The sequence below is a fragment of the Arachis ipaensis genome, chromosome B4, assembly GCF_059453495.1.
Source record: "Arachis ipaensis isolate K30076 ecotype BB chromosome B4, ASM5945349v1, whole genome shotgun sequence".
NCBI classification, from domain to species: domain Eukaryota; kingdom Viridiplantae; phylum Streptophyta; class Magnoliopsida; order Fabales; family Fabaceae; genus Arachis; species Arachis ipaensis.
The window spans coordinates 6202817-6222026 of NC_142439.1; the positions used below are offsets into that span (position 1 = coordinate 6202817).

Consider the following 19210-nt stretch of genomic DNA (forward strand, 5'->3'; position numbering starts at 1 on the left):
AGACGTTTTCTTCCCCACCAGGGGCATCAGACAAGGAAATCCCTTTTATCCTTATCTTTTTGCTTTATGTATTGAAAGATTACCTCAACTCATAAATAAATTAATAGAAGATAAAAAGTGAGAGTATATTTCCCTCACACGACATGGCCCTAAGATTTCTCATTTATTCTTTGCAGATGATATTGTTTTGTTTGCTAAAGCTGACAAAGGACAGGTGAAAGTAGTAAAATAAGCACTCCTTCTTCTTTTTTTTTGTGACAGCTCTGGTCAAAGGATTAGTTTTAACAAATCGTATGTTTATTTCTCAAAGAATGTAAATCACAGTATCAAAAACCAACTTAGTCAAGATCTAGGTATTTTCCTAATAGCTAACTTAGGAAAGTACTTAGGGGTTCCTCTCATCCATAAAAAGTGCAGCCAACACCACTTCTAGCATATCATTGATAGGATGCAGACCATAAATTTTCAAGTTTGATTACATTCCATTTAATTTTAATACATAATAAAAAACATATTTTACCGGTAATTGCAGCTAAGGTAGAAAAATTAAGAGTAAATGCTCAATCCGGTCCCTAACCATTTGAACGACGGACAAAGCGCCCCCTAAAGATATGAAATTGACCCATCGGACCCCAACCACACACGAAACCGCTTATAGCGGACCTTGCAACCGGATGGGAGAAGGTGGAGCGATGACACGTCAGTTTCTCCGTCACGTGGATATTGTCTTCTTCCAAATTGAGACCAATAGATCTCTCCCAATTTCAAAAATGGCATCGTCAAGGCCGGATTGAATCTTCTCCAAATTAGAGTTCAGATCTTTGTTGGAGCTACAGTTGAGGATTACTATATGCAAGTCATGATTGAAAAATATGGTGGTTGCTACTCACGAAGCAAAACTGAGATTGGTACCGATGCACAAAGCGAGGGTTCAAGTGCGATGTTGGGCTCGACCAGTAGCTTTCGGAAAGGTGCGAATAGTAGGAAGAAAAAATTTACAGCACCAACATGTAACTGCCGAACATATGCCATACTGTTTGAATCAAGCACCATAGACAATCCAAACAGACTCTTCTTCGGGTGCGCCTATTTTAAGGTAAACACATTGAAGTGGGACATTTTCTAGTTTCACATTCTTTCTTTCTTTCTTTGTTTCTTTTTTTTATTCTTGTCTTAGCAAGTTCATGTGTTGTTGTAGACCAAAACTCCTCATTGTAAATTCTTTGCTTGGCTAGATGAATATGTGACATCTTTCCATGCTAAAGATGTTAGTTCTAATGAATTGGTGGACCAAGTTAAGAGATTGGAAGAGAAGTTGGAATCCATGGAGTTGTTGATGGCAAAGGATAGAGCAGGAATGAAATCTAAGAGTACTAAATGCAAGACTATTCTGACATTGTTGGTTGGAATTGCAATGGCATTGTCATTTTGGGTCTTATTCAGCAGACTGTATGGTTGAAAAATTTGGTACTTAGATTATAAGAACTAGGTGGTTGAAAAATTTGTCACCTTCCCATCTCTGTAACGTAAAATTCCACTTTCATCTTTAATAAATTTGCCACCATGATAAAATACAGGCACAACAAAAACAGACATCTGCATCACATTAAAAAATGACATTATATACACTTCAAAACATCGACTAACATAAATTTTGGAACTTCAACCCACAAAATTTAAACGCAATAAGGATAAAAAATTGTGATTTTACTGATCAAATATACTTGACTAAAACAAGTTTAAACTCTGAACATGCTCTACTTTGCCCTAATTTGCAGATAAATAATTACAGAAAATTTAACCCTAACGAGACCGATTTCTCAACCAGTACAACTTTTTCATCATAGTTTCCTATTACAGAGTACGACCTATCTGATGTTCTTTACTCACGCTAAGTAAAACATGAAGAAAAAGGAAGAAGAACAAAAATGCCACTCACCGTGCCCGATTACTCTTGCAATGCAGTACTGTCGTCGCAAACTCCTCGTCCCTGGAAGCTTATGAGTACATGCCTTAACTCGCAGGTCGTCAATGTCAAGTATAGTTTTTGGAGGGAATGAAGATGAAGGGTTTGTCTGGGTTAGAGTAAAGCGTAAATGAGAAAGGAGAATGGGAGGTTTTGTGGAAATTCAAAACAGCCTTTACGACGCTGTTTCTGAAATTGGGAGGGGTCAATTGGTCTCAATTTGGAGAAAGACAATATCCACATGGCGGAGAAACTGACATGTCATCGCTCGACCTTCTCCCATCCGGTTGCTGGGTCTGCTGTAAGCGGTTTCGTGTGTGGTTGGGGGTCCGGTGGGTCAATTTCATATCTTTAGGGGACGCTTTGTCTATCGTTCAAATGGTTAGGGACCGGATTGAGCATTTACTCAAAAATTAATTGAAAGAGTAAATTAAATATATAAAATATAAAATATAATAAAATTTAAATCGTAAAATTATTATTTCGAATTACAAATCCACCCTTGTGGCCAAATGACCAAATCAGCCACCCTTGCTGCCACCAGCCCCGCCCATCCCACCACCATCCGCCGGCCATCGCCGACCGAATTTCTTCAGTGAAAGTGGTTTCTCTCGATCAAGGTATTCTGCTCATTCATTTGCAGCAGAAGTTCGCCACTCATTGAAGCACCTCGCAAGTCGTTGCTGCTACTGGTGCGCTCCACATTACAATTTTGCTTTCTCTATCATCTTCCCCTTCTATTTTTGGGTACAATTTTGATTTTTTTTTTGTTTGGCTTTAGATTGCTAGGGTTTTTAATGTTGGATGCGATTTCAATTTCGTGATTTCCAAATTTTCTCCCTGAAATTGTTGTTGTTGATGGCAATTAGATTTTGGGTTGGATTTCAGTATTAAATTTTGGATTTTGTTTTTGTTAAATTTATCACCCTGCAATGTCAAATTGTTGTGAAGTTTTCGTTTGTAAATGGGGTTCAATTATCTGTTAAGGACTTAAGGTTTTGTTAGATTAAGAGTGTTACTGCCAAAGTTCAATTTTTTTTCTTTTTTTAAGGGTTGAGGATGGAGAGGAAGGGTGATCAAGTATTGCTTCATCAAAATTATTTTTGAAATCCTGGTGTTGCTTGATACCTCCTTCATGTGAAGTAAGATTAGAGTTGGTTGTAAGAGGACTGAAAATGCACATAAACCATATTGAAAGCAGACTATCAGAATCTATGTACAGTCTGTACACTGTTATTTTCTTTAATGTTGCTAGTATAGTACTTCCAATTGTGGTAAACATGATTGAAGTTAGAACACTATGAAATCAACTAATCCATTTAACCGGCCCCATCTGTTGAGAGACAGCTAAGTTGTTATCGTATTATCATTTTGCCCTCCCTCTATATATTGGTATATATTTTACTGAATACTAATAAATATGGTGTTATGCTAACTTGTTGGGAAATCCTAAAATTTACAAAATATCACAAATCACTTTTTCATTTTTATGTTGATTTTCAGTTATGTGGTTCTATTTTTGAAAAAATAAAATAGTATTTAAGTTTGAAATAAACTTCCATTAGATGTCATGGGACCTAAAAGATGGGATGCATGAGCAAACATATATGCATATATGCTGGGCAGCTTGTTGTGCTTTTTATTTTCCACTGCCTTCTCCTTTCTTGAGGTTCTATAGTGCATTAAACTTCAATCTCTTGTGATACTGCCTCTTTGATATACTTCTGAATTCATGGGAGGCTGTCAAGAACAAACTTAATCTTATACTGTTCGTAAAAAATGCCTTTGCCAAGAATTAGAATGCAGTCTCTTCTACTGAAAGCCATGAGAGGAGTTTGAAACCCAAAGAGGATAAAGAAGAGGAGGAGGAAGAACATGAAGATAAAGTTTCTTTCTCTATTCTAAAGGAAACCCCTTCACAAGAAGTATCTTCAAGTTTGAGTTCTAAGGTTGATGGTTTGGATGGTAATGTTGTCAATAGTGGGGTATATGTACAAAGTCAACAAAGCTACCCACTAAGGAGAAAATATATGCTGCTATTGAATCTGAGCATGCTGAGGAGGAAATTAGTTTACAGTCATCAATTTTGATTTCACAATCTAAGACTAATCAAGAAAAGCACACTATCTTGAGTTCTTGACTGGTACAACTGATGCTAATGGTTTTACAATGGGAGATTTAAGCAACACAATGAAATCCCGGAGTCCAATAGTAGACATAGATAATGAGGATGCTATCTGTATGAAGGAGAGAATCCAATAAAGGTAAATCTATGTTCTCTCTCTCTCTCTCTCTCTCTCTCTCTCTCATACTATACTATACAGTTTAATTAAATTGAGATATTAGTTAATTTCTTTGAATAGGAAGTTCGAAGAATGAAGACATCTCATTTGACTGCAGAGGAGATTACCTGTAGGAAAACTCTGATGAAGAGTCCATGTTTGGAGTCCTTCACTGAGAGGGTATACTTCTATTTTCAGACTACTCTATCTTGTCTTTGATTTATTTGTGCCCTTTTTGGCTCCTTTGCTGATGGCAATTCATTGTACCAATCATGATAAACCTTTTCTTAATCAGGAAGTTTTGAGATTCACATTTATCCGTTTGAGATCAACTCTGCTAGTTGAGCCTTGTCTAAATTCTAAACGGCAATCTTCTCTTCCTTCTTGATTAACATTCTTCAGTTTTGGCTTCTGCTTCATGTTGTAATTGTATGTCATCTATCAATCTATTATCTAACTGTATTCGTCTTGGCATTCAGTCCCACATCATGTTAATATTTAACAAGCCATAAAATCGTGTTTCAGTTAATTCTTGAATCTCATTTTTTTCATTTTTTACTTTGATTTCTTACGAGGCCCCAACTTTAGAAGAGCTTGTATGAAAAAAAAAACCATGTCATCCTTAGGGCCAATTCTAATACTCAAGTCACTAAGCAAGGTTTTGGCTAGTGTGGGTCTGAGGGAGACAATCCCAGAAGTAATTCTTCATAGCTAAGTTTAGATTCATATGTGACTGTTATGTGTATGAATAAAAGAGCAGCACCCATAACAGGCCACGCAAAATAGAATCATGATGGAATGGTGAATGCAAGCATTTCAATTGGAGAAAAGTTAGTTACGAAAAGGGGACACATGGAGAATGACCCGCTGCATCAAGGATCAAGAAGAAGTGAGAGAATTAGAACTACAAAGACTTGCTTGAAAGGCTATGAGAGGGCAGCGTGATGTGGTGCTCCTTTTCCCCTGATAATTCTGTTGTGCTTTCTTCTCTCTCAAATCCTTATTCTCTTCTTAATTTATTCCTTCTTCATTCTCTTCAGGTATCCAGTACTCACAATTGACTCTATGGCTTGACTTCACAACTATTCCCTTAGTTCTACAATTTCTGTCAATATATTTTTCTTGTTCTGTTTTTTTCCTCCATTTACTCACAATTATATGTTATTGTTACATTGACTGAGAATTTTGAATATTCATTGTACCACATTACCAATTCACATCAATATATATATATATATATATATATATATATATATATATATATATATATATATATATATATATATATATATATATATATATATATATATATATATATATAATACTTTCATTCCTCCATGGCTATCGCCGATAATACTTGCATGAAGAGTTTGGAGGCTGAGGTCAAGAATTTGTTTCACATGATTGAAGCGACACACGATGAGAATAGAGCTGAACATGCTCGCGCTAATGAGGTGGCGAAAATCAAATTTGATGAGATCCAGTCATCCTTGACTCAACTTTTATAGGATCGGGCTCTCGGTCATTCCCCTTCGCAAGAGCACACCCATGGTTCGAACTCGGGGGTTGACTGGTAACCTCGTGTGGGGTTGAATCGGAGGGTGAATTTTGATCTTCCCAAATTCGATGGCTCAGATGCATTAGGGTGGATCCTCTCCATGGATTAGTATTTCGATTTTTTCAGGATACCAGAGAAGAGCAAATTGGCATCGCTGCAATTCACAATTTCACATGGCAGGACCAACGATCCCTTGGTTCCAAATGTCTCAGCACACAGCTCAGTTTCGTTCATGGAATCAACTGAAGAGAGCTCTGGAGTTGGAATTTGGGCCTTCTCTCTTTGAATCACTTAGGGAACTCTTATTCAAATTACAACACACGGCCACAGTAGATGAGTACTATGTTGAGTTGTTTCTCTGGCCAATCATACTAGTATAGAGCCACCCGAGGCTTTGCGAAATTGTTTCACTAGTGGATTATGACAGGAGATTCGCCGTGAGGTTAAGGCTTAGTTCCCGCCATCATTGATGTGCGCACTCACCTTAGCCCGCCTCTACGAGGATAAGTTTGCTATAGTGCCGAGAGCCACTATGGGACCTGCCAACCATTGCGCATCCACTGCAACTCCAAATCCAGCTCTGCCTCGAGGTCCAGTGCGTAGTGCCTTGTCACCCCTGTTACCATCTTCACCGCAGCATCCAGTACAAATATCTACCAAATCCCCTATTCATCGTCTAAGTCCCACAGAGATGCAGAGTAGGCATGACAAAGGGTTATATTACTGGTGAGATGAAAGGTTTTTGGCTTCTCATCGTTGCTCAAATTGACAGTTCATGATTTTTCAATTGGAGCAAGATGAGGATCCTCCAGGTGCGAACGTGCTGGCAGAGGTTCCAACTTCCGATGATACTATGGCATAGTTGGAACAAGTATTGGAGCATCACCTTTCCTATAATGCTATGCATAGTACTATTGTCCCTGCTACTATTAGAATGACAGCTTCGATTAATGGAATGCCGATTCAAGTGCTTTTAGATGGGGAAGCTCTAATAGCTTTATTCAACCCCAACCAGCAAACTTTCTGAACATGGCTGTCGAACCTGCTTCAAGGTTTAAGGAGACCGTGGGTAACTTTGACGTCATGACACTGGAGGGGCGAATCCCTTCCTTAGAGGTGAATTTTCACGGCTCTACTATGACTGTTACTGATGTATATGTCCTTAATGTTTATGGGGGTGATCTGGTATTGGGCACTACATGGTTGAAGTGTCTTTGAGCTCATATAGTTGACTATGATGTGGGCTTCATTAAGTTTTTGCATGAAGGGAAGTTTCTCACAGTTTATGGTGACAAAAATCCCACACTTATGCAAGCACAATATCATCACATTAGACGATTTATGAATACTAATGCTATAGCAAAATGCTTTACATTGCAGGTCCAACATGCTAATCAAGAGGAGAGAGATGGCTTGAAATTGCCTAGTGACATGCAACTTGACTTCACAGCCTTATTGTGTTTACATGCTGCTGTATTTGATACACCTTCGGGCCTATCTCCTCCAAGATCCCATGATCATGCCATTTCGTTGGTTAAGGATGTTGAACCTGTCAAGGCAAGACCCTATAGATACCCCACAATTAAAAGGCACAAATTGAACTTATGGTGCAGGATATGCTGAAGGAAGGCATTATACATCCTAGCAAGAGTCCATTTTCGTCTCCTATTCTATGGGTGAAAAAGAAAGATGGATTATGACAGTTTTGTACCAATTATCGCGCCTTGAACAGCATCACAATTAAGGACAGCTTCTCTATCCCAATAGGTGATGAATTATTAGACGAATTGTTTAGAGCTACTGTGTTTTCGAAACTGGATTTGCGTTATGGATATCATCAAATTCTGGTTAAACCAAAAGATCACTTTAAGACGACTTTCCGGACCCACCAAGGCCTTTACGAATGTTTGGTCATACCCTTCGGTTTAACAAACACTTTGGCTACATTTCAAAATATTTTTCATCCTTATTTGAGGAAATTTGTGCTGGTTTTCTTCGATGATATTTTAATATATAGCTCAATATGGGAGGCTCATTTACATCATTTGAAGCTGGTGTTGCAGCTTCTTTAGCAAGAATGCTTGTTTGCAAAATTCTCAAAATGTCTTTTTGGGGTGTCTACGGTGGATTACTTAGGTCACACAATCTCAGGGGATGGAGTTCACATGGACTTGGATAGGGTTCATGTAGTCAAGGAGTGGCCAACACCTTTTAATCCTAAATAGCTTTGAGAATTTTTAGGATTGATTGGATATTACCGACAGTTTATTCAGGGATATGCTTTTTTAGCAGCCCCTTTAACTGATTTACTAAAGAAAGATGCATTTGAATGGACTTCTCTTGCAGCTCAAGCCTTTGAGAAACTCAAAGTGGCTATCTCTTCAAGACCTATTTTGGCGTTGCCAAACTTTGATCTGTCCTTTGAACTAGAAACTAATGCTTCGGGTATGGAAATAGGTGTAGCACTCTCACAAGGCAAACACCCCGTTGCTTTTTTCTCCAAGAAGCTGTCCCCATTGATGCAAAGGCAGTCATCATATGTCAGGGAGTTTTATCCAATTACTGAAGTCATGGCAAAATTTTGCCACTATTTGCTTGGTAAGAAATTTGTGATCCAAACTGATAAGAGAAGTCTCAAGTCCTTGATAGAACAAGATCTGCATACACTTGAGCAACACAAGTGGCTCCATAAGCTGTTGGGTTTTGATTTTGAAATTCAATATAAACCAGGTCCAGAGAATATCCCTATTGACGCTCTTTCACGTTGCTATTTTGGGGTTTGGTCTACACATAAGTCTAATTGGTTGAAGATTTTAAAGCAAAAGGTTGAAGTAGATGCAACACTACAAGAGATTCTACAACAATGCCATACTAATTCCCTGAATAATCATAATTATTCTTTGAAGAATGGAGTGCTTCTTTGGCATAACCGGGTAGTGGTGTCTGCCAACAGCAATTTAATTTAAGTAATTCTCAAGGAATATCATGACGGTGCACTAGGAGGTCATGTTGGGATAGCTAAGACAATTGAACGCATTTGTTCCTCCTTTTATTGGCCAAATATGCAGTGCGATATATGCCACTATGTTCTCTCCTGCTCCATTTGTCAGCGAGCTAAAGTGGATACCAAGTTGCCGGCTGGGTTGCCACAACCACTACCAATTCCATCACAAGTTTGGGAGGATATAGCCATGTACTTTATTGTGGCTCTGCGTTCAGCTAATGGCTACTCAATTATTATGGCAATCATTGACCGTTTGACAAAATTCTCCCATTTTATTCCACTTAAGCATGATTTCTCTAGTAGGACAGTGGCTGAAGCATTTATCAAGAATATAGTGAAGATTCATAGGTTTCCAAAGTTAATTGTATCAGACAAGGACAAGATTTTTGTGAGTACCTTTTGGCAGCAACTATTCAAACTCCAAGGGACAACACTAGCAATGAGCTCGGCCTATCACTCTCAGTCCGATGGCCAAAGTGAAGTTCTCAACAAATCCCTTGAGATGTGTTTGCGTTGCCTCTATTTCGATCAACCTCGGAGATGACTGGAAAGACTTCCTTGGGCCCAAAATTGGTATAATACATCCTTCCATAGTAGCATAAAGATGACTCCATTTAAAGCCTTGTTTGGCTGTGACCCCCCCCCCATCTCTTATGCACTATGAATTCTCCGTAGACGATGAACCTTCGCCACATGAATTGTTATTGTAGTGGGACAAGCTTTTAGATTCTCTCAAGATGCACTTGTCGCGTGCACAACATTTTATGCAGCAATTTGCTAATCGTCATCAGGAAGAGTTTGTTGAAGGTGATTTGGTGCTGGTCAAGTTGCAACCTTATAAGCAACACTCGGTGGCCTTACGAAAGAACCAGAAATTGGGAATGTGCTACTTTGGACACTTCTTGATCAAGAAAAAGCTAAGTGTTGTCACATATAAGTTGGACTTGCCACCAGTGGCGAAGATTCATGATGCTTTTCACATTTATGCTTTAAAGAAGTTTCGTGGAGAGTAGAACCCTCCATACTTGCCACTACCACTTCAGTCCAATGAGGTTGGTCCTATACTGCAGCCACATGCAATACTTGAGGCACGAACAATAATCAAGGATGGTCACGAGAACTCTAAGATCTTGGTCCAATGGGGTGAATGGAATGCGATTGTCTCAACTTAGGAGAATGCTAACACTTTTGCCAGAGTTTTTTCTCAATTCAACCTTAAGGACAAGGTTGTTCTCAATGGAAAGGATAATGTTACGTGTATGAATAAAGGAGCAAAACCCATAGTAGGGCACGCAAAACAGAATCATGATGGAATGGTGAATGCAAGCATTTCAATAGGGGAAAAGTTAGTTATGGAAAGGGGACACGTGGAGAATGACTCGTTGCATCAAGGACCAAGAAGAAGTGAGAGAATTAGAACTACAAGTACTCGCTTAGAAGGCTATGAAAGGGCATCATGATGTGGTACTCCTTTTCTCCTTGATAATTCTGTTGTGCTTTCCTCTCTCTCAATTCCTTATTCTCTTCTTAATTCCTTCCTCTTCATTTTCTTCAGGTATCCAGCACTCACAATTGACTCTGGCTTGACTTTACAATTATTTCCTTAGTTCTAAAATTTTTGTCAATATATTTTTTTTGTTTTCTTCTTCCATTTACTCACAATTATATGTTACTGTTACATTGACTGAGAATTTTGAATATTCATTGTACCACATTACCAATTCACATTAATATATATACGTATATTTCATCCTCCTTACAATGACATCATCTAGTCCTTTGCTCTCAAAAGTTGCATATTGGAAGGGGTACAAATGGTGAGGACCCTGCTTCCGTAAACTTGACAATTGGTAAACCAGTCACAGAGAAGGGAAATACCACAGACATTGCACAATTGTAGGCCCCCTTGTGTTCGCCACACCACGAAACGCCTGGAGAGTGTTTTGGCAAACCAAATCAAATTTGATATAGGATTGGCTGTTTGAAATACAAAAGAATAGATGGTTGATTGAAGTGCAGCAAATGATGCACCATATGAACCGACCAAGTTTGTTTGCATTGTTCATGATGGCAGCTTTGGCATGCAATATAGTTGCAAATGTTTGATGGCAGTTTGTAGTGCTCAAGTGGTGAGATAAAGAATTCTTCTTTCCATTTGTCTTATGAATAATGCTCTACAACCAAGTTAATTACCCAATTAAGTCCAACCAAGTTGGTATAACCTAATTGACATCCATGCGCCACTATCTGTAACAACCTTTGACTGAACATGACACTATCTGTAACTGTCTTTTGTCGACTTCTTTCTCTGCTGACTTTGTTTTTTTATTCAAATTTCTCTGCGTTATTCTTCTTCTTTCTCATCTTGCTCTTTCATTATTGTCGTTGTCACCACGACGACGCCACCACTTCCACCTCTATCTCCTCCTCCTTTTCTTTTTTCTTTTTTCATTTGAATTTCTTTTATCTCCTTCTTTTTTTTCCTCCCCCTCCTCCTCCATCATCATTATTATCATCATCTTATCATTATTATTATCATTGTCGTCTTTTTCTTATATGTATAACATTTCAAATCCATAATATACCGAAATTCTTTAATGATGATGACACACAAACAAATTCAATTCAAAAGAAGTCCAGACCAGAATGCATCAAAATTAAATCCAGAATGCATCGAAATTAAATCCAGAATGCCCCGAAATTACTAAATGATAGGCATGGCAAAAATCTCCAATAGGACGGGTATCTGCGGGGATTTACCCGCTGGGGGACGGATACGGGGACGATTTTTTACCCATTGAGACGGGGGACGGGGCCTCGTGTAATAAACGGGGCGGGGGAAGGGATAGAGGTCCCCCCTCGTGGGGACCCATTAAATTCCCGTATATATGAAAAGTCTAAATTACCCTTACTATATATATAACATATATGAAATAACCCTAGCCGTCACTCCCCAAATTGAAACTCTTCAAACTCTTCACCCTTAAACCATCAGCCTCTCCTCTCCTCTGAGTCCTCTCACAAATGCACGCACAGTCACCACCGCCGACCGCTACCTCCCAGCCCCTCACCGCCACCTCCCACCCCCTCAGTCCCTCATCGCCACCTATCGAGGTCACCCTCACACTCACCGTAGCAGGGAGTGTGTCTTCGCGTCGGAGCCTCGCCTCGTCTTCTCGTCGTCTGCCACCTCCTACCCCTCACCGTCGAAATTCTCCACTCTCACTCTCGAGGTCACTGGTCACTGGCTCACCACAGAAATGCATCATCGCGTGCCTAAGTCCTATCCCGTGGAGAACATCGTCGTCGCTGAGGAGAACGTCGTCGTCGCCGCTGACCCAACTGAGGAGAACATCGCCGTCGCCTCCTGACCCAACCGAGGCAGCAGCGTCGCATCAGAGCCTCTTTGCCATCGCGTCAGGGCCTCCTCGCCATCAGAGCCTGTTCGTCATCCAGCAAGATCATCAGCCTCTTCGCTATCGTCGCGTCAGAGTCTCTTTAAAGTGATTTTGATTCTGTTAGCCCTAATTTATATTTCTGATTTTGATTGCTGTGATTTTGATTCTATTTTGATTGATGTGGTACTGATTATGTTAATTATTTGCTGTGATTTTGATTCTATTAACCCTAATTTATATTTCTGATTCTGATTATTGTGATACTGATTATGTTAATTATTTGGTGTGATTTTGATTCTGTTAATCCTAATTTATATTTCTGATTCTGAATGCTATGATTTTGATTATATTTCTCAAATTTTTTTCTGTTTTTTCAATTTTTTTTAAAATCCACAGATACCCAGGTCCCCAGCGGATACAGGGTCCCCGCTACTCGTCGCAGGGATGGGGTGGGGACAGGGACAGGTAATGGAGGCGGGGGCGGGGGGCACGTCCCCGCCCTATAGAGACCCGTTGCCATCCCTACTAAATGATAACTCAAAACTCATCCTCCTCCTTGTTCTTCATTATTATCATCTTCTTCTTCTCCTCTTCCTCTTTTTTTTCTCATCTTTCTCCTTTGTTATCATTGTTGTTGCCACTACCATCCACCACACCTCCTCCCCATCCTCCTTTTCTCATTTAAATTTCTTCAATCTCCTTCTTTCTTTCCTTTCTCCATTATCATTATTGTCATTATCATTGTCTTCTCTTTATATGTATAACATTTTAAATTCAGAATGCACTGAAATTCTTTAATAACGACGACACACAAACAAATTCAATTTAAAACAAGTTAAAACCAAAATGCATCGAAATTAAATCCAGAATGCACCGAAATTCAAATTCAGAATGAACCAAAACTCAAAACTCCTCCTCCTTCTTTTTCTTCATCATTATCATCATCATTTTTTTCTTGTCCATCATCTTGTTTTACCTTCTCGTTATTCTTCTGGTTTTACTCTTTTAATAAGAATAAAAACAAAAAATTAAACAAAGAAGAAGAAGAAATGTTTAATAATGCAAACTCACTAAGAGAGAGAAGAAACACGCGAAGGAAACAACAAGAGCAAAAAAAAGAACGATGATGTGAAGGAAACACGCGAAAAAAAAAGAGGGATCGGAACACGAAGAAAGAAGAGAAATGCGAAGAAAAGAGAGAAGAAGAAGGAGAAAGAGAGGAACGCGAAAACATTTTATGTAGTTGGAGCGTGTATTCACGCTCTCATTAATGAAATTGATTTTTATTGACCTTGGACCAACTTAGTTAGATTTATTTACGAAAAAGACTTAAATGTGTAACATGACTCTTATGTTATAATGGGACTTTAGATTTGTATAACTATTTGCTATTTAGTGTTTGTAATTTGTAAATATTTAGTGCTAAAGGTATATGTGGCGGTTAGAATTATCCTCTTAGCTGGTTCATCTTTGACACAATAAGACTCTTAGTCCCCCAAGTCCCCAACCCCTGTAATTTGTCATGTGAAGTTATCAAGTCACTTTAATTATAGGCATACCATTGCCTCATAATTCATGATAGAATTGAATTGTATAAATCTCTATTTGTCGAATTTTTTTGTGTTAGAGTTAACAACTTTACATGACAAATTAAGAGCAGAAAAAGCCACAGCTCGAATAGCCGCATATACCTTCAGCACCAACGAAATTCTGATATAACAAGCAGAAAATTGTGGTATGATGCTTTTGGGGTTCAAACCTCAATTATTACGGAAAAGGTGAAAATTAAGGGTTAAAATATGAATGATATAGTAACAAATATTGAAAAGTCGAAATTCGGACCATTTCACTTGCAACAGATGATTTTAGATGTCAGTGTATCTAATTTGAAGGAAAGAAAAAAAAAAAAAGATTTTGTGTTACCCAGCCACATCAGATTGGACCCACAAGAACCACATGTACACAGCAATCTGCTCTCTCCGCCAACCGTCAAAATTCGTTATCCCAAAACCTCATCCACTCCCTCTCATTCCCTCCACTCATTCCCCATTTGATACAACCATGGCAAATTGGGCATCTATGAACACAGAAGGAGAGGATAACATCAATCTCAACATAAACCAACCAAACCAATACACCACAACCCTCTTTCTCTCCCTTTCTTTCTGCTGCTGTAATCTACTTACATTACAGAAGCCCCAAAAGTACTACTTCATCTGCAATAATGTCTTGCTCCAACCTCACTATGTTGGTATCTTCAAAACCTTCCCTTTCTGATGCCTCCAACCTCTCCTTCCGTTCTGTTCTTAATCCTTTTCAGCTCCCTTCACAAAACTCACCCTCATGCAGCCCCTCACGGTCTTCTGTCACCCCAATACAGTGTGGTCTCAGAGAGCTCAGAACCCGCATTGAATCTGTTAAGAACACACAGAAGATCACAGAGGCAATGAAGCTTGTTGCTGCTGCTAAAGTCAGAAGGGCTCAAGAAGCTGTTGTCAATGGAAGACCCTTTTCAGAGACCCTTGTTGAGGTCCTCTACAACATCAACGAGCAACTCCAAACTGAGGACATTGATGTCCCTCTCACAAAAGTTAGGCCAGTGAAAAAGGTAGCACTGGTTGTGTGCACTGGTGATAGAGGTCTCTGTGGTGGTTTCAACAATAACATCATTAAGAAAGCCGAGAAAAGAATTGCTGAATTGAAGGATCTTGGTCTTGACTACACTATCATTAGTGTCGGCAAGAAGGGTAACTCTTACTTCCTCCGTAGACCTTACATACCAGTTGATCGGTTTCTAGAAGGAGGAACACTCCCAACTGCTAAAGAGGCTCAGGCAATTGCTGATGATGCCTTCTCATTGTTCATCAGTGAAGAGGTTGACAAAGTAGAACTCTTGTACACAAAGTTTGTGTCATTGGTGAAATCAGATCCTGTGATTCACACCTTACTTCCGCTGTCACCAAAGGGAGAGATTTGTGACATCAATGGAAACTGTGTTGATGCTGCTGATGATGAGTTCTTCAGGCTAACAACAAAGGAAGGAAAACTAACTGTGGAGAGAGATTCTGTGAGGACAAAGACAGAAGACTATTCACCAATCTTGGAGTTTGAGCAGGATCCTGTTCAGATCCTTGATGCTCTCTTGCCGCTTTATCTCAACAGCCAAGTCTTGAGAGCACTTCAAGAATCACTTGCAAGTGAGCTTGCTGCTAGAATGAGTGCAATGAGTAGTGCTACTGATAATGCTGTTGAATTGAAGAAGAACTTATCCATTGTCTACAATAGGGAGCGTCAGGCTAAGATCACAGGTGAAATTCTTGAGATTGTTGCTGGTGCCAATGCTCTTCAATAGGTTATTTTTGGCCCTCATCATCATTATCATCATCCATGGTTGGATTTATTTGTAGGTATCCAATATCATAAAAGGGTGTTGTTACTCCCTTTTGTTACATTCTAATGTTCTTATTTATGACAATTATGAAACTGTGCGATTTTTGCACTTCTGAAATGCAAAAAACCTTGTGCACTAGGAGTCTCAACCGAAACCTTTCGGTTTTTTTTGTCAAGTTTTTTTCCCTCCTTTTCATCTCACAAATTATGTATGTAATAAAATAGATCTATATATCATAAAATTCCCAGAGTTCTCTGTTGATTTATTTGCAACCACCATGGACATGCTATACTTTTATTTTTTTGACTAGAATTGCATGTGATCAAGACGATCCTTTAAAAATACAAGGATTTTACATGACAAAAAAGAAAGGTTCTGAATAACACACGACTTCATCTGATCAGCGTCTTGCTTAAGGTATTAAGAAATTGAGGTTTTCATTGAGAAGATGAAACTTGCTTCTTGTTTTTTCTTTCTTAAATATTATTGGAAGCATAAACATCTTTAACGAGCACTTGTTGCCAAAGCCAACAACATAAACTATGAAACTCTTGAAGTTGAAATCGATTTAGAAGTTTCAAACAAATTATGAATTGCTTCACCATGTATGCTAAACCTAACATCTCACCAGTGAAACTAGAAACTAAACCAGAATCATCAGGGTGAAGCTGGTCAGTTCAAGAAATCCTATTAACTTGTCCTTGTTTATTTTACAAGCATCATCACTCTTATCAGTAAACAGGACTCTGCTGAGTTATTAAGAGGAAGACCACAAACCCTGATTCCATGCAAACTCTAATAAAATCCCATTGTACTCATTTCTCTGAAAATTTAAAAAGAAATTATTCCAATAGTTAAGGATGGAATATTCCCATAACCAAATAAGAAAGATGTATGTCACATCATTTTTATGTGAAACGAAGAGAAATAAATGTCACAAAATAGCTGGCTATTACCATATATATTGCTGATTTTTTTGTTGCTGTGGCATCCCTTCAGCTTGATTGGTTCGCATCATTTCTTCAAGTTGTCGTGAGAGAAGAAACTGAAAAGTAGAAAAGAAAAGTCTAGGGGTTAGCAATTTTGTTAAATTCTAGCCAGCATGTAACCAGCAAAGAAAAATAAGCCATTAAATGAAATTTCACATTAATCTCACATCATTAAAACCATCATTGATGGCTATTTGATGGCTACAAATCACAAAAATTATTGGTCCCCTAGCATTCTTAAAGTAGAAAAGCCAAAAGCAAAACGGAAAATCTGATTTTCACTTTGATTGGTTCACCTTCTTGAATGTTCCTCTGACCATGATGGAAACAGAGAATTTGGCAAAAATGATAAATCTTCCCCCAGATAACTTTTCAACTACTCCGATAACTTAATATTGGACTATGCGCTTGGATTTATAAACAAATTTTTACCAGAGTTAATATGTTATTTAATTATATTTATTCTTTTATATGATAATTTAAATAGTAAATATACTATATATTTATATTCACTTATATAATAATATATAATTATAGATATTTATATGGATATCAAAAGTAAAATATGATAAATTTTTAGAGTTAAATTTTAAAGTGGTTCTGAAATTAACTTAATGCATTATAACCGTTTTTGAGATTTTAATTATATTAATCTCTGATCTATTTTTTGTTAACGGTATGTCGACCGTTAGTGACACGTGTTACTTCATAGTATGACCATATGTAATAGTATGATGACGGGTCCATTAGTGACACCTAGTATGTTGACATGGACGATTATACTATGTGTCACAATAGTATTTGACCAGATCCGGAATGGGATATGGTTCCGAAGGATGAACTGGACAGTTCCAATAAGATTTCATTCTTGAACAAAAATCCATTTTTTGGTTTATTTCATCTATTCCATGAACGGAATAGGGGGGATACACGTTACACCACGATTTTGAATCAGAAGAGAGATCTCAAGAAATGGCAGATCTATTCACTCTATCAATAATCGAGCCAGATCTGGTGTATCATAAGGGATTTGTCTTTTCTATTGATTCCTCCGGATTGGATCAAAAACAATTCTTGAGGGGGGTATTCAACTCCAGGGATGAGTCGAAAAATAAATCTTTATTGTTTCTACCTCCTCTTTTTTATGAAGAGAATGAATCTTTTTATTTGACCATGTGTCTGTTTGTGCTTGTGCCATGTATCGTAACATTATTCATTCACGTATTATCCACTATATTATCATTATAGATGCACTAAATTGGTTCATAATTCTGCATTAAGTGATTCATTTTAGCCATTAATTTTGAATGTCGTGCATCAAATTAATCCATTCACGAATTTTTTCTATTTTTTTAAATTCAAAATTTTTAATATTTTAGATGCACTATTTTCAATTTCATTTTTTCTCGTATTTTTAAATACAAATGTTTTTATAAACATTTTTAAGATTTTAACTTTAATCATACAATTCTTTTCTAATTTAATATTGATAAATTTTATAATATATAAATATGTTATTAAAAAAATTATATGATTAATTAGACAAATTTTTTTATTTTCATAAAAAAATACACGTATTTTTAACAAGAAATCAAAAATCAAATTATGCATTTTTTAAAATTTTTCGTTTCCCATGAAATACACATTTCTGGATTTAAAAAATATTTTTTTAATCAATCATATAATTCTTTTATTAAATAACATAATCATTGTTACAAGGCGTATCTGAAATTGATAGATGTAGTTATATGCTCTAAATGCCTAAGTCACCAAGAGTTTAAGCTAATTGATGTGAGAATTAAGTTGAGAAATACTTGAGTTTGTTGGAGTATTTATCGGGAGAGATGATAATTTAGTCATCTAAGTTGATAATCTTATCTAAAATAAAAATAAATATATAATTTCTTCCTTTGTTGCATGAAAAATTAGCCTAGGTAGTGTATTTTTCCGTATTAAATTATTATGTTAAAATTAAAATCATAAAAACATTTATTAAATGTACTTATATTTAAATATGTGAAAAAATAGAATTAAATTTTCTGCATTAAGATATTGAAAATTTTAAATAAAAAAAATTAATGAAGGAACTAATTTGTATACGACATTTAATTTTAAAGACTAAAATGAATCACTTAGTGTAAAATTAGGGACCAATTTAGTGTATTTACAATGATGACATAGTGAATGTCACTTAGACAAATAATATTAGAACACGTGGCACAAATTAATACGTGGCCAAATATTATTATAAAACGTGGCACAACTGTCTATGTCAGCATGCCGCGTCACTGATCGACCTATCATCATATGATTACATGACCAAACCATAAAGTAACTTGTGTCACTAACGGTCCACATCATCAAATTACATCAACACCTTGGTAATAATAAATAGATTAGGAACTAACCAAACAATGTATATTTTTAATAATCTTAGAGATATAATTGATATAATTAAAAGGTGAATTTTATGGTGTCTAAATTGCCTAACTTTTTTTTTAAAATAAAAAATAAAATGTTTAAAATAAAAAATAAATCATTTAAAATTTATTAATATTATTATTTATCTTTTTTAGTAACTTAAGTACAAAGTGATAAATACCAGCATTCACCGGATTAAAA

General features: G+C 37.1%; 1 protein-coding gene across 1 annotated transcript; it reads left to right on the plus strand.

The window, feature by feature from the left end:
• Positions 1-14230: 14230 nt before the first annotated feature.
• Positions 14231-15871, plus strand: LOC107638627 (ATP synthase gamma chain, chloroplastic). The gene has a single exon (XM_016341979.3). It carries the CDS (start codon positions 14433-14435, stop codon positions 15558-15560), a length of 1128 nt encoding a protein of 375 aa, XP_016197465.1. The 5' UTR covers positions 14231-14432; the 3' UTR covers positions 15561-15871.
• The last annotated feature ends 3339 nt before the right edge of the window (positions 15872-19210 follow it).

What these genes read in the sequence shown, in the direction of transcription:
- LOC107638627 (XM_016341979.3), top strand. Translation starts at nt 14,433, where the DNA reads ATGTCTTGCTCCAACCTCACTATGTTGGTATCTTCAAAACCTTCCCTT.